The sequence below is a fragment of the Scyliorhinus torazame genome, chromosome 14, assembly GCF_047496885.1.
Source record: "Scyliorhinus torazame isolate Kashiwa2021f chromosome 14, sScyTor2.1, whole genome shotgun sequence".
NCBI lineage: Eukaryota > Metazoa > Chordata > Chondrichthyes > Carcharhiniformes > Scyliorhinidae > Scyliorhinus > Scyliorhinus torazame.
In genome coordinates, this window is record NC_092720.1 from 3,385,816 (window position 1) to 3,408,783 (window position 22,968).

The 22,968-nt window shown below is 51.8% G+C and overlaps 1 protein-coding gene across 5 annotated transcripts in view; it reads left to right on the forward strand.

Annotated features, from left to right (window-relative positions):
• Positions 1-22,968, forward strand: part of lpp (LIM domain containing preferred translocation partner in lipoma) — a 672,742-nt gene that overhangs the window by 141,787 nt on the left and 507,987 nt on the right. For all 5 annotated transcript variants that reach the window (XM_072473629.1, XM_072473634.1, XM_072473633.1 and 2 more), the window contains exon 2: positions 17,365-17,429. Coding sequence is in view for 1 of the 5 variants with exons in the window: in XM_072473632.1 (XP_072329733.1) it covers positions 17,365-17,429 (65 nt within the window). In the remaining 4 variants the exon portion in view is untranslated. The remainder of the gene's footprint in view (positions 1-17,364; positions 17,430-22,968) is intronic.

Sequence of the window (22,968 nt, forward strand, 5' to 3'; positions counted from 1 at the left end):
ATCTGGACAATGGTCAGTCCCAATCTGGACAGTGGTCAGTTCTAATCTGGTCAATGGTCAGTTCCAATCTGGTCAATGGTCAGTTCCAATCTGGACAGAACCAGTTCCAATCTGGACAGTGGTCAGTTCCAATCTGGACAATGGTCGGTTCCAATCTGGACAGTGGTCAGTTCCAATCTGGACAGTGGTCAGTTCCAATCTGGACAATGGTCAGTCCCAATCTGGACAATGGTCAGTTCCAATCTGGACAGTGGTCAGTTCCAATCTGGACAATGGTCAGTCCCGATCTGGTCAATGGTCAGTTCCAATCTGGATAGAACCAGTTCCAATCTGGACAGTAGTCAGTTCCAATCTGGACAATGGTCAGTTCCAATATGGACAGTGGTCAGTCCCAATCTGGACAGTGGTCAGTTCTAATCTGGTCAATGGTCAGTTCCAATCTGGACAATGGTCAGTTCCATTCTGGACAAAACCAGTTCCAATATGGACAATGGTCAGTTCCAATCTGGACAAAACCAGTTCCAATCTGGTCAATGGTCAGTTCCAATCTGGACAGAACCAGTTCCAATCTGGACAGTGGTCAGTTCCAATCTGGACAGTGGTCAGTTCCAATCTGGACAGTGGTCAGTTCTAATCTGGACAGTGGTCAGTTCCAATCTGGTCAATGGTCAGTTCCAATCTGGACAGAACCAGTTCCAATCTGGACAGTGGTCAGTTCCAATCTGGACAGAACCAGTTCCAATCTGGACAGTGGTCAGTTCCAATCTGGACAGTGGTCAGTTCCAATCTGGACAGTGGTCAGTTCTAATCTGGACAGTGGTCAGTTCCAATCTGGACAGTGGTCAGTTCCAGTCTGGACAATGGTCAGTTCCAGTCTGGTCAATGGTCAGTCCCAATTTGGTCAATGGTCAGTCCCAATCTGGTCAATGGCCAGTTACAATCTGCACAGAACCAGTTCCAATCTGGCCAATGGTCAGTTCCAATCTGGACAGAACCAGTTCCAATCTGGACAATGGTCAGTTCCAATCTGGACAATGGTCAGTTCCAATCTGGACAGAACCAGTTCCAGTCTGGACAATGGTCAGTTCCAACCTGGTCAATGGTCAGTTCCAATCTGGACAATGGTCAGTTCCAATCTGGACAATGGTCAGTTCCAATATGGACATTGGTCAGTCCAATCTGGACAATGGTCAGTTCCAATATGGACAGTGGTCAGTTCTAATCTGGACAGTGGGCAGTTCCAATCTGGACAATGGTCAGTTCCAATCTGGACAGAAGCAGTTCCAATCTGGTCAATGGTCAGTTCCAATCTGGTCAATGGTCAGTTCCAATCTGGTCAATGGTCAGTTCCAATCTGGACAGAACCAGTTCCAATTAGGACAGTGGTCAGTTCCAATATGGACAATGGTCAGTTCCAATCTGGACAATGGTCAGTTCCAATCTGGACAATGGTCAGTCCCAATCTGGTCAATGGTCAGTTCCAATCTGGACAGAACCAGTTCCAATCTGGACAATGGTCAGTTCCAATATGGACAGTGGTCAGTCCCAATCTGGACAGTGGTCAGTTCTAATCTGGTCAATGGTCAGTTCCAATCTGGACAATGGCCAGTTCCAATCTGGACAAAACCAGTTCCAATCTGGTCAATGGTCAGTTCCAGTCTGGTCAATGGACAGTTCCAATCTGGACAGAACCAGTTCCAATCTGGACAGTGGTCAGTTCCAATCTGGACAGTGGTCAGTTCTAATCTGGACAGTGGTCAGTTCCAATCTGGACAGTGGTCAGTTCCAATCTGGACAGAACCAGTTCCAATCTGGACAATGGTCAGTTCCAATCTGGACAATGGTCAGTCCCAATCTGGTCAATGGTCAGTTCCAATCTGGACAGAACCAGTTCCAATCTGGACAGTGGTCAGTTCCAATCTGGACAGTGGTCAGTTCCAATCTGGTCAATGGTCAGTTCCAATCTGGACAGTGGTCAGTTCCATTCTGGACAGAACCAGTTCCAATCTGGACAGTGGTCAGTTCCAGTCTGGAAATGGTCAGTTCCAATCTGGCCAATGGTCAGTTCCAATCTGGACAGAACCAGTTCCAATCTGGACAATGGTCAGTTCCAATCTGGACAATGGTCAGTTCCAATCTGGACAGAACCAGTTCCAATCTGGACAATGGTCAGTTCCAACCTGGTCAATGGTCAGTTCCAATCTGGACAATGGTCAGTTCCAATCTGGACAATGGTCAGTTCCAATATGGACATTGGTCAGTCCAATCTGGACAATGGTCAGTTCCAATATGTACAGTGGTCAGTTCTAATCTGGACAGTGGGCAGTTCCAATCTGGACAATGGTCAGTTCCAATCTGGACAGAACCAGTTCCAATCTGGTCAATGGTCAGTTCCAATCTGGTCAATGGTCAGTTCCAATCTGGTCAATGGTCAGTTCCAATCTGGTCAATGGTCAGTTCCAATCTGGACAGAACCAGTTCCAATTAGGACAGTGGTCAGTTCCAATATGGACAATGGTCAGTTCCAATCTGGACAATGGTCAGTCCCAATCTGGTCAATGGTCAGTTCCAATCTGGACAGAACCAGTTCCAATCTGGACAATGGTCAGTTCCAATATGGACAGTGGTCAGTCCCAATCTGGACAGTGGTCAGTTCTAATCTGGTCAATGGTCAGTTCCAATCTGGACAATGGCCAGTTCCAATCTGGACAAAACCAGTTCCAATCTGGTCAATGGTCAGTTCCAGTCTGGTCAATGGACAGTTCCAATCTGGACAGAACCAGTTCTAATCTGGACAGTGGTCAGTTCCAATCTGGACAGTGGTCAGTTCTAATCTGGACAGTGGTCAGTTCCAATCTGGACAGTGGTCAGTTCCAATCTGGACAGAACCAGTTCCAATCTGGACAATGTTCAGTTCCAATCTGGACAATGGTCAGTCCCAATCTGGTCAATGGTCAGTTCCAATCTGGACAGAACCAGTTCCAATCTGGACAGTGGTCAGTTCCAATCTGGACAGTGGTCAGTTCCAATCTGGTCAATGGTCAGTTCCAATCTGGACAGTGGTCAGTTCCATTCTGGACAGAACCAGTTCCAATCTGGACAGTGGTCAGTTCCAGTCTGGAAATGGTCAGTTCCAATCTGGTCAATGGTCAGTTCCATTCTGGACAGTGGTCAGTTCCAGTCTGGACAGTGGTCAGTTCCAATCTGGTCAATGGTCAGTTCCAATCTGGACAGAGCCAGTTCCAATCTGGACAATGGTCAGTTCCAATCTGGTCAATGGTCAGTTCCAATATGGACAATGGTCAGTTCCAATCTGGACAGTGGTCAGTTCCAGTCTGGACAGTGGTCAGTTCTAATCTGGACAATGGCCAGTTCCAATCTGGTCAATGGTCAGTTCCACTCTGGACAGTGGTCAGTTCCAACCTGGACAGTGGTCAGTTCCAATCTGGACAGTGGTCAGTCCCAATCTGGACAATGGCAAGTTCCATTCTGGACAGTGGCCAGTTCCAATCTGGACAGTGTTCGGAACCAATCTGGTCAATGGCCAGTTGCAGTCTGGACAGTGGTCAGTTCCAATCTGGACAGTGGTCAGTTCCAGTCTGGACAGTGGTCAGTTCCAACCTGGACAGTGGTCAGTTCCAATCTGGACAGTGGTCAGTCCCAATCTGGACAATGGCAAGTTCCATTCTGGACAGTGGCCAGTTCCAATCTGGACAGTGTTCGGAACCAATCTGGTCAATGGCCAGTTGCAGTCTGGACAGTGGTCAGTTCCAATCTGGACACTGGTCAGTTCTAATATGGACAATGGTCAGTTCCAACCTGGACAGAGCCAGTTCCAATCTGGACAGTGGTCAGTTCCAATCTGGACAGAGCCAGTTCCAATCTGGACAGTGGTCCGTCCCAATCTGGACAGTGGTCAGTTCTAATATGGACAATGGTCAGTCCGAATCTGGTCAATGGTCAGTTCCAACCTGGACAGAGCCAGTTCCAATCTGGACAGTGGTCAGTTCCAATCTGGTCAATGGTCAGTTCCAATCTGGACAGAACCAGTTCCAATCTGGACAGTGGTCAGTTCCAATCTGGACAGTGGTCAGTTCCAATCTGGACAGTGGTCAGTTCCAATCTGGTCAATGGTCAGTTCCAGTCTGGACAGTGGTCAGTTCCAGTCTGGACAGTGGTCAGTTCCAATCTGGTCAATGGCCAGTTCCAATCTGGACAATGGCCAGTTCCATTCTGGACAGTGGCCAGATCCAATATGGACAATGGTCAGTTCCAATCTGGACAATGGCCAGTTCCAATCTGGACAGTGGTCAGTTCCAATCTGGACAGGGGTCAGTCCCAATCTGGACAGTGTTCAGTCCCAATCTGGACAATGGCCAGTTCCATTCTGGTTAGTGGCCAGTTCCAATCTGGACAGTGGTCGGATCCAATCTGGTCAATGGCCAGTTGCAGTCTGGACAGTAGTCAGTTCCAATCTGGTCAATGGCCAGTTCCATTCTGGACAGTGGCCAGTTCCAATCTGGACAGTAGTCAATTCCAGTTTGGGCAGTGGTCAGTTTCAGTTTGGACAGTGGTTAGTTTCAGTTTGGTCAGTGGACAGTTTCAGTTTGGTCAGTGGTCAGTTTTAGTTTGGACAGTGGTTAGTTTCAGTTTGGACAGTGGTCAACGTCAGTTTGGACAGAGGTCAGTTTCAGTTTGGACAGTGGTTAGTTTCAGTTTGGTCAGTGGTCAGTTTCAGTTTGGACAGTGGTCAGTTTCAGTTTGGACAGTGTTCAGATTCGGTTTGGACAGTGGTCAGTTTTGGTTTGGACAGTGGTCAGTTTCGGTTTGGACAAGGGTCAGCTTAAGTTTAGGCAGGGGAAGTTTCAGTTGGAAAGTGGTTAGTTTCAGTTTGGACAGTGGTTAGTTTCGGTTTGGACAGTGGTCAGTTTTGGTTAGGACAGTGTTCAGATTCGGTTTGGACAGTGGTCAGTTTCAGTTTGGACAGTGGTCAGTTTTGGTTAGGACAGTGTTCAGATTCGGTTTGGACAGTGGTCAGTTTCAGTTTGGACAGTGGTCAGTTTCAGTTTGGACAGTGGTCAGATTCGGTTTGGACAGTGGTCAGTTTTGGTTTGGACAGTGGTCAGATTCGGTTTGGACAAGGGTCAGCTTAAGTTTAGGCAGGGGAAGTTTCAGTTTGGACAGTGGTCAACGTCAGATTGGACAGTGGTTAGTTTCAGTTTGGACAGTGGTTAGTTTCGGTTTGGACAGTGGTCAGATTCGGTTTGGACAGTGGTCAGTTTCGGTTTGGACAGTGGTCAGTTTTGGTTTGGACAAGGGTCAGCTTAAGTTTAGGCAGGGGAAGTTTCAGTTGGAAAGTGGTTAGTTTCAGTTTGGACAGTGGTCGGTTCCAGTTTGGACAGTGGTTAGTCTCAGTTTGAACAGTGGTCGGTTCTAGTGTGGACAGTGATCGGATTCAGTTTGGTCAGTGGTCAGTTTCAGTTTGGACAGTGGTTAGTTTCTGTTTGGACAATGGTTAGTTTCAGTTTGGACAGTGGTCAGTTTCAGTTTGGACAGTGGTCAGTTTCAGTTTGGACAGTAGTAGCTCCAGCCTGGACAGTGGTCAGTTTCAATTTGGACAGTGGTCAGTTTCAGTTTGGACAGTGGTCAGTTTTAGTTTTTATAGTGGTCAGTTCCAGCCTGGACAGCGGTCAGTTTCAGTTTCAGTTTGGGCAGTGGTCAGTTCCAGCCTGGACAGCGGTCAGTTTCAATTTCAGTTTGGGCAGTGGTCAGTTCCAGCCTGGACAGCGGTCAGTTTCAGTTTGGGCAGTGGTCAGTTTCAGTTGCAAATCCAAGCTTTCCAGAACAGATTGTTCCATCATAATTTTGTCCTCGACATTCAAAACATTTTTGTACAAATTGTCCCTGAAATACAGCGCTGCTGGATGTGGAAATCGTATAATCGGATCCCATTTGTTAGAATAATAACTAGTTTACCTTGTTTCCATTCAGCTCAGACACTGTAACAAACCACTTCCTCTGTTATCTCCACACTTCCTGCTACTTGTCTCCTGGGTCTCATGCTGACTCTGATCTACTTTGTCTCCCGTGAGCTGTGCAAGGTCCTGCCCGACACAACCCAACAAAGACATCTGCTAATTCATATCAAATCAGTGTCAACTCTTCCCATTTCCAACAACGGGCATCTACAATTACTCAGTGTTAATTTCACGCAATGGGTTACACTCCACCTCACATTGATAAGTTTATGGATTCACGATCGACTTCAAACACTTGAGCACCTAACCCAGATGCCCAAAGCAATACTGAGTGAGCGCTGCACTGTCAGAGGGTCAGTACTGAGGGAGTGCTGCACTGTCAGAGGGTCAGTACTGAGGGAGTGCCGCACTGTCAGAGGGTCAGTACTGAGGGAGTGCGGCACTGTCAGAGGGTCAATACTGAGGGAGTGCCGCACTGTCAGAGGGTCAGTACTGAGGGAGTGCCACACTGTCAGAGGGGCAGTACTGAGGGAGTGCCGCACTGTCAGAGGGGCAGTACTGAGGGAGTGCTGCACTGTCAGAGGGTCAGTACTGAGGGAGTGCTGCACTGTCAGAGGGGCAGTACTGAGGGGGTGCTGCACTGTCAGAGGGACAGTACTGAGGGAGTACCGCATTGTCAGAGGGTCAGTACTGAGGGAGTGCTGCACTGTCAGAGGGTCAGTACTGAGGGAGTGCTGCACTGTCAGAGGGTCAGTATGAGGGAGTGCTGTACTGTCAGAGGGTCAGTACTGAGGGAATGCCACACTGTCAGAGGGTCAGTACTGAGGGAGTGCTGCACTGTCAGAGGGTCAGTACTGAGGGAGTGCGGCACTGTCAGAGGGTCAGTACTGAGGGAGTGCCGCACTGTCAGAGGGTCAGTACTGAGGGAGTGCCGCACTGTCAGAGAGTCAGTACTGAGGGAGTGCTGCACTGTCAGAGGGTCAGTACTGAGGGAGTACCGCATTGTCAGAGGGTCAGTACTGAGGGAGTGCTGCACTGTCAGAGGGTCAGTACTGAGGGAGTGCTGCACTGTCAGAGGGTCAGTACTGAGGGAATGCCACACTGTCAGAGGGTCAGTACTGAGGGAGTGCTGCACTGTCAGAGGGTCAGTACTGAGGGAGTGCCGCACTGTCAGAGGGTCAGTACTGAGGGAGTGCTGCACCGTTGAGGCAGTACTGAGGGAGTGCCGCACTATTGGAGTGTCTTCTTTTGGGTAAGGAGTTAAATCTGTCAGCTCTCTTAGTTGGAATCCTCAATGCGTTGGCTGTAATCTAGTCTGAACGTTGCTGAAAACAGCTGATCTGTTCGCTGTGCTGTTGCTGTGTGGGGTTTTCTGAATGTAAATTGGCTGCTATATTTTATACATTACGACAGTGGCTTCTATTGCAATAGTTTAATTCGCTGTGAGGTGACCGGCAGACGCTCAGGATGTGAAAGTCACTGAGTTTATGCAAATCTTCTTTTTCAAATTTTTATTTCAGTCTGACTGCAGGACAAGAAGAATCGGTTAGAATCATCGGGTGGGAATGTCAGGGTCTGCCCACTGCCATCTGGCCCAACCGAGACGGGTTACCAAATCCCCTGGGTCGGGTCCTACCGTGGCCGGGATGGACAATCCTGGACCGAGGAGGAGGAGTCAATGTGCTTCTGATGGCTACTGTGAGGAACTGCCCAGTTAGGACACACTCACCGTATTTACTGCCCAGCCCTAATTGACCTTCGAGAAGGTGAAACATGATATTGAGGATATTGTATTTGGAGGAATTATGTAAGGGAGAATTTACTTAACTCAATGTTTAACTTCACAAAAAAAGGAACTTGCAATTTTATCTTTCACAATCTCGGGGAAGTCCCAAGTCATTTCACAGCTCATCCAGGACTTTCTGAAGTGCAGTCACTTGTAAAGTAGAAAACGCAGCAGTCAATTTGTGCATGGCAAGCTCCCACACACAGCAAGTTGAAAATGATCAGATTATCCGATAGTGTTATTAGCTGTGGGATAAATATTGGTTAGGACACTGGGGGAGAACGCTGCTGATCTTCAAATAGGACCATCGGATTTTTAATGTCCGTCTATTTGAGAGAGTGGCTGAGCCTCTGTTTAATGTTTCATCTGAAAACAGAACCTCATACAGTGCAGGACTCCTTCAGTACTGACCCTCTGACAGTGCAGCACTCCCTCAGTACTGACCCTCTGACAGTGCAGGACTCCCTCAGTACTGACGCTCTGACAGTGCAGCACTGCCTCAGTACTGACCCTCTGACAGTGCAGCACTCCCTCAGTACTGACCCTCTGACAGCGCAGCACTCCCTCAGTACTGACCCACTGACAGTGCAGCACCTCCTCAGTACTGACCCTCTGACAGTGCAGGGGTCTCTCAGTACTGACCCTCTGACAGTGCGGCACTCCCTCATTACTGACCCCACTGACAGTGCAGCACTCCCTCAGTACTGACCCTCTGACAGTGCAGCACTCCCTCAGTACTGATCCACTGACAGTGTGGCACTCCCTCAGTACTGACCCTCTGACACTGCAGGGGTCCCTCAGTACAGACCCTCTGACAGTGCAGCACTCCCTCAGTACTGACCCTCTAACAGTGCAGCACCCACTCAGTACTGAGCCTCTGACAGTGCAGCACTGCCTCAGTCCTGACCCTCCGGCAATGCAGCACCTCCTCAGTACTGACCCTCTGACAGTGCAGCACTCCCTCAGTACTGACCCACTGAGGGTGTGGCACTGCCTCTATATTGCTCCATTTATAATGCAACACTCCATATGTACTGCTGTCTCACACTGGTGTACAGTACTGGTAGGGACGGGTCTGTCACTGTATAACACTGGGGCACAGTACTGGTGGAGACAGGTCTGTCACTGTATAACACTGGGGTACAGTACTGGTGGGATGGGTCTGTCACTGTATAACACTGGGGTACAGTACTGGTGGGGACGGGTCTGTCACTGTATAACACTGGGGTACAGTACTGGTGGGGACAGGTCTGTCACTGTATAACACTGGGGTACAGTACTGGTGTGGACGGGTCTGTCACTGTATAACACTGGGGTACAGTACTGGTGGGATGGGTCTGTCACTGTATAACACTGGGGTACAGTACTGGTGGGGACGGGTCTGTCACTGTATAACACGGGTACAGTACTGGTGGGATGGGTCTGTCACTGTATAACACTGGGGTACAGTACTGGTGGGGACGGGTCTGTCACTGTATAACACTGGGGTACAGTGCTGGTGGGGACGGGCCTGTCACTGTATAACACTGGGATACAGTACTGGTGGGGACAGGTCTGTCACTGTATAACACTGGGGTACAGTACTGGTGGAGACGGGTCTACACTGTACAAAACCGGGTTACAGTACTGGTGGAGACGGGACAGTCACTGTATAACGCTGGGATACAGTACTGGTGGGGACGGGTCTGTCACTGTATAACACTGGGGTACAGTACTGGAGGGGAATGGGTCTGTCACTGTATAACACTGGGGTACAGTACTGGTGGGGACGGGTCTCACTATAAAACTGGGGCACAATACTGGTGGGGATGGGTCTGTCACTGTATAACACTGGGTGCGGTACTGGTGGGGATGGGTCAGTCACTGTATAACACGGCGGTACAGTACTGGTGGAGACGGGTCTGTCACTGTATAACACTGGGGTACAGTACTGGTGGGGATGGGTCTGTCACTGTATAACACTGGGGTACAGTACTGGTGGGGACGGGTCTGTAACTGTATAACACTGCGGTACAGTACTGGTGGGGATGGGTCTGTCACTGTATAACACTGCGGTACAGTACTGGTGGGGACGGGTCTCTCGCTGTATAACACTGGGTGCGGTACTGGTGGGGATGGGTCTGTCACTGTATAACACTGCGGTACAGTACTGGTGGGTACGTGTCTGTCACTGTATAACACTGGGGTACAGTACTGGTGAGGACGGGTCTGTCGCAGTATAACAGTGGGGTACAGTACTGGTGGGGATGGGTATGTAACTGTATAACATTGCGGTACAGTACTGGTGGGTATGTGTCTGTCACTGTATAACACTGGGGTACAGTACTGGTGGGGACGGGCCTGTCGCAGTATAACAGTGGGGTGCCATGCTGGTGGGGATGGGTCTGTCACTGTGTAACACTGGGGTACAGTACTGGTGGGGACGGGTCTGTCACTGTATAACACTCGGGTACAGTTCTGGTGGGGACGGGTCTGTCGCTGTATAACACAGCGGTACAGTACTGGTGGGGACGGGTCTGTCACTGTATAACACTGGGGTACAGTACTGGTGGGGACGGGTCTGTCACTGTATAACACTGGGGTACAGTACTGGTGGGGACGGGTGTGTCACTGTATAACACTGGGGTACAGTACTGGTGGGGACGGGTCTGTCACTGTTTAACACTGGGGCACAGTACTGCTGGGGACGGGTCTGTCGCTGTATAACACTGGGGTACAGTACTGGTGGGGACGGGTCTGTCACTGTATAACACTGGGGTACAGTACTGGTGGGGACGGGTCTGTCACTGTATAACACTGGGGTACAGTACTGGTGGGGACAGGTCTGTCACTGTATAACACTGGGGTACAGTACTGGTGGGGACGGGTCTGTCACTGTATAACACTGGGGGACAGTACTGGTGGGGAGTCTGGAACTGGACCTAAATCGTAAGGTGTGATCTGCGGGAACAAGCGAACATCTGTTCTCAACATTCGGGGACAAACCCGACCAGCCTTGCCTTGGCCAAGTGTGTCCTATGTAGCACCTTGAGCTGAGTTAGATTCAACCGGTGCCATAACGACGTGGAGTTAACCCTGTATTGGGCTTCTCTCCAAACTTCACTTGTGAGTGGAAAGCCCTGTTCACTCTCTCGTTTCGCCCTCACCCAGATCAGTGTGGAGGGTGTGGCCATATCGAACTGAGATAGACCCCCTGCCCAGTTGAGCTGGGGAAAGAATCCTCTCCATTGAGGTGGTTGGTGTTGTCAGAGGAAAGAAAAGGAAAACATTTCGGATGAAATGGTCAACTTGAAAGTAGCGAAAAAGACTCGAGTTGGGTAGCTGAAATTTGTCCACTAATTCTCTAATGCTGGCAAACCTCTGCTCCATGAATAGATTCCCAAAGTATTCGAGTCCCTCCATTTTCCACAAGTTAATGGTTGAGCCCAGGCTTGAAGGTTAGAAAAGGTGGTTGTTACACATAGGGGCCAGTGAGGCATGGACAGGGGTTTCAAATGTTGCCGGAACTGCTTCCATATTCGAAAAGAGCACTTTGCTCGAAAAGAAACCCGCACTTGGGTTTGAGAAAAATCTAGCAGGAGAAATAATAATAATCACCAACAGGTGGACGAGGGTAAAGCAGTTGATGTGGTGTATATGGATTTCAGTAAAGCGTTTAATAAGGTTCCCCATGGTAGGCTACTGCAGAAAATACGGAGGCATGGGATTCAGGGTGATTTAGCAGTTTGGATCAGAAATTGGCTAGCTGGAAGAAGACAAAGAGTGGTGGTTGATGGGAAATGTTCAGCCTGGAGTTCAGTTACTAGTGGTGTACCACAAGGATCTGTTTTGGGGCCACTGCTGTTTGTCATTTTTATAAATGACCTGGAGGAGGGTGTAGAAGGATGGGTGAGTAAATTTGCAGATGACACTAAAGTCGGTGGGGTTATGGACAGTGCAGAAGGATGTTGCAAGTTATTGAGGGACATAGATAAGCTGCAGAGCTGGGCTAAGAGGTGGCAAATGGAGTTTAATGCAGAAAAGTGTGAGGTGATTCATTTTGGAAGGAATAACAGGAAGACAGAGTACTGGGCTAATGGTAAGATTCTTGGTAGTGTGGATGAGCAGAGAGATCTCGGTGTCCATGAAAGTTGCCACCCAGGTTGATAGGGTTGTTAAGAAGGTGTACGGTGTATTAGCTTTTATTGGTAGAGGGATTGATTTTCGGAGCCATGAGGTTATGTTGCAGCTGTACAAAACTCTAGTGTGGCCGCATTTGGAGTATTGCGTGCCATTCTGGTCGCCGCATTATAGGAAGAATGTGGAAGCATTGGAAAGGGTGCAGAGGAGATTCACCAGAATGTTGCCTGGTATGGAGGGAAGATCTTATGAGGAAAGGCTGAGGGACTTGAGGCTGTTTTCGTTAGAGAGAAGAAGGTTAAGAGGTGACTTAATTGAGGCATACAAGATGATCAGAGGATTAGATAGGGTGGACAGTGAGAGCCTTTTTCCTCGGATGGTGATGTCTAGCACGAGGGGACATACCTTTAAATTGAGGGGAGATAGATATAGGACAGATGTCAGAGGTAGGTTCTTTACTCAGAGAGTAGTAAGGGCGTGGAATGCCCTGCCTGCAACAGTAGTGGACTCGCCAACACTAAGGGCATTTAAATGGTCATTGGATAAACATATGGATGATAAGGGAATAGTGTAGATGGGCTTTAGAGTGGTTTCACAGGTCGGCGCAACATCGAGGGGCGAAGGGCCTGTACTGCACTGTAATGTTCTATATTCTATGTTCTTTATTGTCACAAGTAGGCTTGCATTAACACCACAATGAAGTTACTGTGAAAATCCCCTAGTCGCCACATTCCGGTGCCTGTTCGGGTACACAGAGGCAGAATTCAGAATGTCTAATTCACCTAACAGCACGTCTTTCGGGACCTGTGGGAGGAAACCGGAGCACCCGGAGGAAACCCACGCAGACACGGGGAGAATGTGCAGACTCCGCACAGACAGTGACCCAAGCCGGGAATCGAACCCGGGACCCTGGAGCTGTGAAGTAACAGTGCTAACCAAAGGGCAATGTGCAGTAACTGTGGCTAGGGGAGTGGATGTAGTGCAAGAGCGAGCCACCATTTGGCCCCAGATTGAACCAGACGCGTTGATCCACAGTAAGATATTTTGGATATTGGCAGCTCAGTAAGTTTGGGAGAGCCAAGCTCCCTTTCGACCTATCCCTCTGGAGTAGAGCACTGTGGATTCTGCGATTCCTGCAATCCCACAAAAAGGGAAATATCAATTTGTTAACCTTAATGAAAAAGGATTTGGGCAGGAAAATGGGAAGGCATTGACAGAAAAAGAAACATTTCGGGAATATGTTAATTTTTATTGTTTGAATCCTGCCTGCCAAAGAGAGAGGGAGGATGTTCCACCTCTGTAGATCCGACCTGACATTATTAATCAGGCTGGAATAATTCAATTTGTGGAATGAGACCCAATAGTGAGCCACCCTGACCGGTCCTACATTTACTGCAGATGAAACATAGAGGGGAGGGATTCTCCGTCACTGCGGGGATTCTCTGTCTCGCTTGCTGGCCAATGGAGATTCCCATTGAGGGCAGCCCCACACCGTCGGGAAATCCCCAGGCTGCAGGCGCAACGCATAATCCCGACAGCGGAGAATCCCGACAGCGGGAATCCCGAGAGCGGAGAATCCCGACAGCGGGAATCCCGAGAGCGGAGAATCCCGACAGCGGGAATCCCGAGAGCGGAGAATCCCAACAGTGGAGAATCCCGCCAGGAGAGAATCCCAACAGCGGGAATCCCGACAGCGGAGAATCCCGAGAGCGGAGAATCCCGACAGCGGAGAATCCCGAGAGCGGAGATTCCCGACAGCGGGGAATCCCGACAGTGGAGAATCCCGACAGCGGAGAATCCCGACAGCGGAGAATCCCGACAGCGGGGAATCCCGACAGGAGAGAATCCCGACAGCGGCGAATCCCGACAGCGGCGAATCCCGACAGCGGGGAATCCCGACAGTGGAGAATCCCGACAGGAGAGAATGCCGACAGCGGAGAATCCCGACAGTGGAGAATCCCGACAGCGGGGAATCCCGACACAGGAGAATCCCGACAGCGGGGAATCCCGACAGGAGAGAATCCCGACAGTGGGGAATCCCGACAGGAGAGAATCCCGACAGCGGGGAATCCTGACAGCGGAGAATCCCGACAGGAGAGAATCCCGACAGCGGGGAATCCCAACAGCGGAGAATCCCGACAGGAGAGAATCCCGACAGCGGAGAATCCCGACAGCGGAGAATCCCGACAGGAGAGAATCCCGACAGGAGAGAATCCCGACAGCGGGGAATCCCGACAGGAGAGAATCCCGACAGGAGAGAATCCCGACAGCGGAGAATCCCGACAGGAGAGAATCCCGACAGGAGAGAATCCCAACAGCGGAGAATCCCGACAGCGGGGAATCCCGACAGCGGAGAATCCCGACAGGAGAGAATCCCGACAGCGGAGAATTCCGACAGGAGAGAATCCCGACAGCGGGGAATCCCGACAGGAGAGAATCCCGACAGGAGAGAATCCCGACAACGGGGAATCCCGACAGGAGAGAATCCCGACAGCGGGGAATCCCGACAGCGGAGAATCCCGACAGGAGAGAATCCCGACAGCGGGGAATCCCGACAGCGGAGAATCCCGACAGGAGAGAATCCCGACAGGAGAGAATCCCGACAGCGGAGAATCCCGACAGCGGGGAATCCCGACAGGAGAGAATCCCGACAGCGGAGATTCCCGACAGCGGGGAATCCCGACAGGAGAGAATCCCGACAGCGGAGAATCCTGACAGGGGAGAATCTCGACAGCGGGGAATCCCGACAGGAGAGAATCCCGACAGCGGGGAATCCCGACAGCGGAGAATCCCGACAGGAGAGAATCCCGACAGCGGGGAATCCCGACAGGGGAGAATCCCGACAGCGGGGAATCCCGACAGGAGAGAATCCCGACAGCGGAGAATCCCGACAGGAGAGAATCCCGACAGCGGAGAATCCCGACAGGAGAGAATCCCGACAGCGGAGAATCCCAACAGGAGAGAATCCCGACAGGGGAGAATCCCGACAGGAGAGAATCCCGACAGCGGAGAATCCCGACAGCGGGGAATCCCGACAGCGGAGAATCCCGACAGCGGGGAATCCCGACAGTGGACAATCCCGACAGCGGGGAATCCCGACAGTGGACAATCCCGACAGCGGAGAATCCCGACAGGAGAGAATCCCGACAGCGGAGATTCCCGACAGCGGGGAATCCCGACAGCGGAGAATCCCGACAGGAGAGAATCCCGACAGCGGAGATTCCCGACAGCAGGGAATCCCGACAGCAGGGAATCCCGACAGCGGGGAATCCCGACAGCGGAGTTTCCCGACAGCGGGGAATCCCGACAGGAGAGAATCCCGACAGCGGAGAATCCCGACAGCGGGGAATCCCGACAGGAGAGAATCCCGACAGCAGAGAATCCAGACAGCGGGAATCCCGACAGCGGGGAATCCCGACAGGAGAGAATCCCGACAGCGGGGAATCCCGACAGGAGAGAATCCCGACAGCAGGGAATCCCGACAGGAGAGAATCCCGACAGCGGAGAATCCCGACAGCGGAGAATCCCGACAGGAGAGAATCCCGACAGCGGGGAATCCCGACAGGAGAGAATCCCGACAGCAGGGAATCCCGACAGGAGAGAATCCCGACAGCGGAGAATCCCGACAGCGGAGAATCCCGACAGGAGAGAATCCCGACAGCGGGGAATCCCGACAGGAGAGAATCCCGACAGCGGGGAATCCCGACAGGAGAGAATCCAGACAGGAGAGAATCCCGACAGCGGAGAATCCTGACAGCGGAGAATCCCGACAGGAGAGAATCCCGACAGCGGGGAATCCCGACAGCGGAGAATCCCGACAGCGGAGAATCCCGACAGGAGAGAATCCCGACAGCGGGGAATCCCGACAGCGGAGAATCCCGACAGGAGAGAATCCCGACAGCGGGGAATCCCGACAGGAGAGAATCCCGACAGCGGGGAATCCCGACAGGAGAGAATCCAGACAGGAGAGAATCCCGACAGCGGAGAATCCCGACAGCGGAGAATCCCGACAGGAGAGAATCCCGACAGCGGGGAATCCCGACAGCGGGAAATCCCGACAGGAGAGAATCCAGACAGGAGAGAATCCCGACAGCGGAGAATCCCAACAGCGGAGAATCCCGACAGGAGAGAATCCCGACAGCGGGGAATCCCGACAGCGGAGAATCCCGACAGCGGAGAATCCCGACAGGAGAGAATCCCGACAGCGGGGAATCCCGACAGCGGAGAATCCCGACAGGAGAGAATCCCGACAGCGGGGAATCCCGACAGGAGAGAATCCCGACAGCGGGGAATCCCGACAGGAGAGAATCCAGACAGGAGAGAATCCCGACAGCGGAGAATCCCGACAGCGGAGAATCCCGACAGGAGAGAATCCCGACAGCGGGGAATCCCGACAGCGGAGAATCCCGACAGCGGGGAATCCCGACAGCGGAGAATCCCGACAGGAGAGAATCCCGACAGCGGAGAATCCCGACAGCGGAGAATCCCGACAGGAGAGAATCCCGACAGCGGAGAATCCCGACAGGAGAGAATCCCGACAGCGGGGAATCCCGACAGCGGAGAATCCCGACAGGAGAGAATCCCGACAGCGGGGAATCCCGACAGCGGAGAATCCCGACAGGAGAGAATCCCGACAGCGGGGAATCCCGACAGGAGAGAATCCCGACAGGGGGGAATCCCGACAGCGGGGAATCCCGACAGCGGAGAATCCCGACAGCGGAGAATCCCGACAGGAGAGAATCCCGACAGCGGGGAATCCCGACAGCGGAGAATCCCGACAGGAGAGAATCCCGACAGCGGGGAATCCCGACAGCGGAGAATCCCGACAGGAGAGAATCCCAATAGCGGGGAATCCCGACAGCGCAGAGTCCCGACAGGAGAGAATCCCGACAGTGGGGAATCCCGACAGCGGAGAATCCCGACAGGAGAGAATCCCGACAGCGGAGAATCCCGACAGGAGAGAATCCCGACAGCGGGGAATCCCGACAGCGGAGAATCCCGACAGGAGAGAATCCCGACAGCGGGGAATCCCGACAGCGGAGAATCCCGACAGGAGAGAATCCCAATAGCGGGGAATCCCGACAGCGCAGAGTCCCGACAGGAGAGAATCCCGACAGTGGGGAATCCCGGCAGCGGAGAATCCCGACAGCTGGGAATCCAGCCCCTAATTTCCACCGTCAGAATTGATTTTAGTTTTTGGCTGTTCGGGTTTTTGAATTTTGTCCCTTTGTGTTGATGCCAGATATAGCAGGTTCAGCTTTTCCCGGCAGGTGAATAATGTCTCATGTTTTCGGGTGTGTATATTTCATTTGGATAGTTTGAGCAGGAATGGAAGGACAGCAAATTCAGTTTCTGTGACCAATTTCCAATATTTTCCTTTTTCTCTCTTTCGCTGAATCACCTGTTGATAGTTTAATCGTTTGAAATTTAATAGTTTGAAATTGCCAACTAACCTCATAAATTTTTCTTTCCTTTTGAAAGTGCCAAGAATTGGAAGGATTTTCCTCATCAGCAGAAATTGGAAACATCTCTCCCTCTGTACCGCGGTGAGTAAAAGATTTATCTCTCAGCTGTCTACCTTGTTTCAATCATAGAATGTGCAGCTTATAAATTTGAACTATGAAACAAGCATCTCTCTGGAACACCCCACATTAACTCAATTTTCCCAAAGTCAGGATTTCAAATCCCATCTAAGCAATTTAAAATTTGAGTTCAGTTTGAAAATTAATCTGGAAAGAAAAAGCTGATGCAGTAAACTCGATCCTAAATCAACGGATTGACATAAAAACCCATCTGGCTCACTAATGTCCTTTAGGGAAGGAAATCTGTCCATCCCTAATTTCCCTTGAGAAGGTGGTGGTAAGCTGCCTTCTTGAACCACTGCAGTCTCTGTTGTTAGGGAGGGAGTTCCAGCAACAGTGAAGGAACTGCAATGTATTTCCCAGTCAGGGTGGTGAGTGACTTGGAGGGGATCCTCCAGGCGGTGGGGTTCCCAGGTATCTGCTGCTCTTGTCCTTCTAGATGGTAGTGGTCGTGGGTTTGGAAGGTTCTGTCTGAGTCAGTTACTGCAGTGCATCTTGTAGATGGTACACACGGCTGCCACTGTGCGTCAGTGGTGGAGGGTTTGAATGTTTGTGGAAGGGGTGTCAATCAAACGGGCTGCTTTGTCCTGGATGATGTTGAGCTTCTTGAGTGTTGTTGGGAGCTGTACTCATCCAGGCAAGTGGAGAGTTTTCCATCACACTCCTGACTTGTGCCTTGTAGATGGTGGACGGGCTTTGGGGAGTCAGGAGGTGAGTTACTTGTCATAGGATTCCTAGCCTTTGACCTGCTCTTGTAGCCACAATATTTATATGTCTGCGTCTAGTACAATTTCTGATCAATGGTAACCCCCAGAATGTTGATGATGGGATTCAGCGATGGTAATGCCATTGAATGTCAGGGGGCGATGGTTAGATTCTGCCTTGTCGGAGATGGTCATTGCCTGGTACTTGTTACTTGTCAGCCCCGAGCCTGGATATTGTCCAGGTCTTGCTGCATTTGGACAGGGACTGTTTCATTACCTGGGGAGTTGCGAATGGTGCTGAACATTGTGTAATCTGAACATAGTAATTATGAGCAGGAGGAGGCCGCTCGGCCCCTCAACCCTGCTGTGCCATTCAATAAGATCATGCCTGATGTGATTGTAACCTCAACCCACATCCGTGTAAAAACTGACACTGTGCTTTCATACGTTGTCTGCTTCGGGGCAATATCTAGACGAGAAATAGGGAGGACGGGCAAGGATAAATTCTTGTGGGACTCCAGAGGTAATGCCGTGGGTTCAAGAAGATAGCAAATGATTCTCTGGCTACAATTCGATAGATAAGAAGGTGCCAGATGAGAGCAGTGCCGCCCAGCTCGACATCAGTGGAGAGGTGTTGGATAGGAAGATATGGTCAAACCGTGTCAAACTCTGCAGACAGGTTGAGAAAGACGAGAAGGGAACGTTTTTTTCTGTTACAGTCACAAAGGATATCATGAGTGATTTGGCAAAAAGCTGTTTTTGCCACGGTGAGAACAGAAACCTGGGGCGAAATTCTCCGGAAACTGCGCGATATCCGCCGACTGGCGCCCAAAACGGCACAAATCAGACGGGCATCGCGCCGCCCCAAAGGTGCGGAATGCTCCGCATCTTTGGGGGCCGAGCCCCAACCTTAAGGGGCTAGGTCGGCGCCGGACGAATTTCCGCCCCGCCAGCTGGCGGAAAAGGCCTTTGGTGCCCCGCCAGCTGGCGCGGAAATGACATCTCCGGGCGGCGCATACGCGGGAGCGTCAGCGGCCGCTGACAGTTTCCCGCGCATGCGCAGTGGAGGGAGTCTCTTCCGCCTCCGCCATGGTGGAGACCGTGGCGGAGGCGGAAGGGAAAGAGTGCCCCCACGGCACAGGCCCGCCCGCGGATCGGTGGGCCCCGATCGCGGGCCAGGCCAATGTAGGGGCACCCCCCGGGGCCAGATCGCCCCGCGCTGAATGATGCCCAGGAGCTGTAAATCGGACCTTTGTTGATGCCTACTTAGTGATGATTTAATAAATTCAGTATGCAGAGCTGGGGCGAGATTCTCCAACCCCCCGCCGGGTCGGAGAATCGCCGGGGGCTGGCGTGAATCCCACCCCCGCCGGTTGCCGAATTCTCCGGCACCGGATATTCGGCGGGGGTGGGAATCGCGCCGCGCCGGTTGGCGGGCCTCCCCCCGCTGAATTCTCCGGCCCGCATGGGCCGAAGTCCCGCCGCTAAAATGCCTGTCCCGCCGGCGTAGATTAGACCACCTACCTTACCGGCGGGACAAGGCGGCGCGGGCGGGCTCCGGGGTCCTGGGTGGGGCGCGGGGCGATCTGGCCCCGGGGGGTGCCCCCACGGTGGCCTGGCCCGCGATCGGGGCCCACCGATCCGCGGGCGGGCCTGTGCCGTGGGGGCACTCTTTCCATTCCGCCTTCGCCACGGTCTCCACCATGGCGGAGGCGGAAGAGACTCCCTCCACTGTGCATGCGCGGGAATGCCGTCAGCGGCCGCTGACGATCCCGCGCATGCGCCGCCCGGAGATGTCATTTCTGCGCCAGCTGGCGGGGCAACAAAAGCCTTTTCCGCCAGCTGGCGGGGCGGAAATTCGTCCAGCGCCGACCTAGCCCCTTAAGGTTGGGGCTCGCCCCCCCAACATGCGGAGCATTCCGCACCTTTGGGGCGGCGCGATGCCCGACTGATTTGCGCCATTTTGGGCGCCAGTCGGCGGACATCGCGCCGATACCGGAGAATTCCGCCCCTGATATTAAACTAGCCTGAAATGAGGGTGAGAGAGTGAGAGGAGTTTAGTGGAATCTGCAGCTTGCTGAAGTGTCAGACTGATGCTGCCTGACTTGTGAAACTGGATTGTGAATGTTAGCTGCAGAGAAGAGTCGTGCTCTTCCTACTGGTCAGAAACAGAACAGCCAATCATCTATCATGTTGGAGCTCGATCTTTAGAGCCGTTTCTGATCGGCAGTCGTCACAGTTGCAAATTTGTTAAAAATTAAAGTGACTAATTTGACTTGTTCAACATCCTCACGTTGCCTGAGTGCTGACTTTGGACATCACAAATCCATCCTTGGCCTTCTCCTTTCCCTCACGTACATGCTGCCCCTCAGTGACATAGAACATTAGAATAGAGGCAGAGGAGGAAACCAGGTGGTCTCGCAAGCCCATTTGACTCTTATGAAAGGGCTGTCGAATTAATCCCATCAGTACTGCTGAGAAAAGATACATTTGTTGAAGTGTTTAGACTTGTACTCATCACGACAGCCACAAGTGTCCCAGCAAATCCCCAAATCGGCAGGCCGCCCGCCACCCTGTACTGTGGGGGTGAGCTCAGGGGTGGGCTGGAAGGTGGTAGGGTCAGCACCCACACTATTTAATGTGGCCCCTCCACAGGAAACATGCCTGCCCGGGGCAAGTAAAATTCAGTTCTTATTGTTTCTTAAAGGCCAAGAACTACTGGTGAGGAGATTGAGAAGCAAATTTGCAAAGTCATTGCGGAGTGATGCATGAGCCATGGAATGGTGATAAGAGGGACTTTCATTATCCTGATATTAGATGGGAAAAGGCAGGGAATTGTGTTCAGGAGAACTTTCTTGAGCAATACGTTTCCTACTCACCATCAAAAGTGGGATTTAATAATAATAATCTTTATTATTGTCACAAGTAGGTTTACATTAACACTGCAATGAAGTTACTGTGAAAATCACCTTGTCGCCACATTCCGGCGCCTGTTCGGGTACACAGAGGGAGAATTCAGAATGTCCAAATTACCCAACAGCGTGTCTTTGGGGACTGGAGAAGTGGGTCAACTGGAAAATGTCACAGTGGGGGAGCATCTGGGAAATAGTATCATAAGATTTGCATTAGTTCAGCGAAAGGACAAGGAACAATCTGGAATAACAATACTGAACTGGAGGTGCCTCATTTCAACATACTGCGGATGGCTCTGAGATAGATTGGAGTCAGTCTGGCGGGCAGGAACGGGTGGCCTTGAAAAGGACGGTGATCGCAGTATCGTCGAAGCACACTCTTCACAAGTGGGTCAGGAAAGGCAATGAAAGTCAGAATTCCCTGGATGGTGAAGAAGCTACAGAGTAAGATGAAGCAGAAAAAGGATGCATACAACAAATATCAGATTGATGATGCAAAGAAGAAACAGTGTACTGAGGGGAAGTGACAAAGAAAATAAGAGGGACAAAGCGGGAATAAAAATAGCCAAAAGAAATCCAATTTTTCTGTAGCAATAAAAAGATTTTCAGAAGAGTGGTGGGGCTGCTGAGCGACCAAACTGGAGATCTGGAGGTGGAGGCAGAACATGGCTCAGGCATTAAATTAGTATTTTGCATTGGTTTTTACATAAAACAGAAGATATTGCCAAAACAATGGTAAACAAGAAAATTGCTGCGATACTGAATGAGATAAAAGTAAGGAAGCACTGGAAAGAATGGCTGTCCTGGAAGTAGTTAAGTAACTAGTATCAACTGAGATTCATACTCAATTGCTGCAGGAAGTAAAGGTGGAAATTGCAGAGGCACAGGCCGTGATCTTCCTGCCCTGCTTAGAACCAGGACTGCTGCCAGAGGGCTGGGCAATTGCCACGGTTACACCCATGCCTAAAAAGTGTAAATATAAGCCCAGCAACTACAGACCAGTCAAGTTACTGCCAGTGCTGTCAAGAACAATAATCTGATTTGCGATTAACAGTCACTTGGGGGGGGGGCAGCATGGTGGCACAGTGGTTAGCACTGCTGCCTCACAGTGCCAAGGACCCGGTTTCGATCCTGGCCCCGGGTCACTGTCCGTGTGGAGTTTGCACATTCTCCCCCGTGTCTGCGTGGGTTTCACCCCCACAACACAAAAGATGTGCAGAGCAGCTGGATTGGCCGCGCTAAATTGCCCCTTAATTGGACGAAAAAAGAAGTGAGTCTTTAAATTATTTTTAAAAGCTGTCACTTGGGCCAGCATGGATTAGTACAGGACGCCAGGACAGATTTATTCCGGGAAAATAGAGAGTGTGGTGGGAGATTGTGCAGTTGATGCTGTGTGTTTCGACTTTCAAAGGTGTTTGATAAAGTGCCGCACACTGGGCGGGAAATTCCCAGCCTGGGGCCGGGCCGGAGAATCCCTGCAACCAGGCCACGCCTCCACGGCGCCGGCACGCGATTCACCGCGGAGCCGGCAATCGCGACCGTTGGCGCCGGCGCGTTTGGTGCGGGGCGCCGGTCGCGGGGCAGCCGTACGCGGCTGGGCCGCCGATTCTCCGAGCCGGATGGGCCGAGCGGCCGCTCTGGAAAGGCAGAGTTCCGCCGGCGCTGTCCACACCTGGTCGCAGCCGGCGGGAACTCTGCGTGCAGGGTTGGGGGGCGGGGGAGGGGGGCTCCGACCCCGGGGGGGCTCCGATGGGGCCTGGCCCGCGATCGGGGCCCACCGATCAGCGGGCCGGTCTCTCGCTCCCCGGGCCTATTTTCCTCCGCGCCGGCCCCTGAACTCCCGCGCCATGTTGCATTGGGGCCGGCGCGTTGAGGGAGGCCACCGTG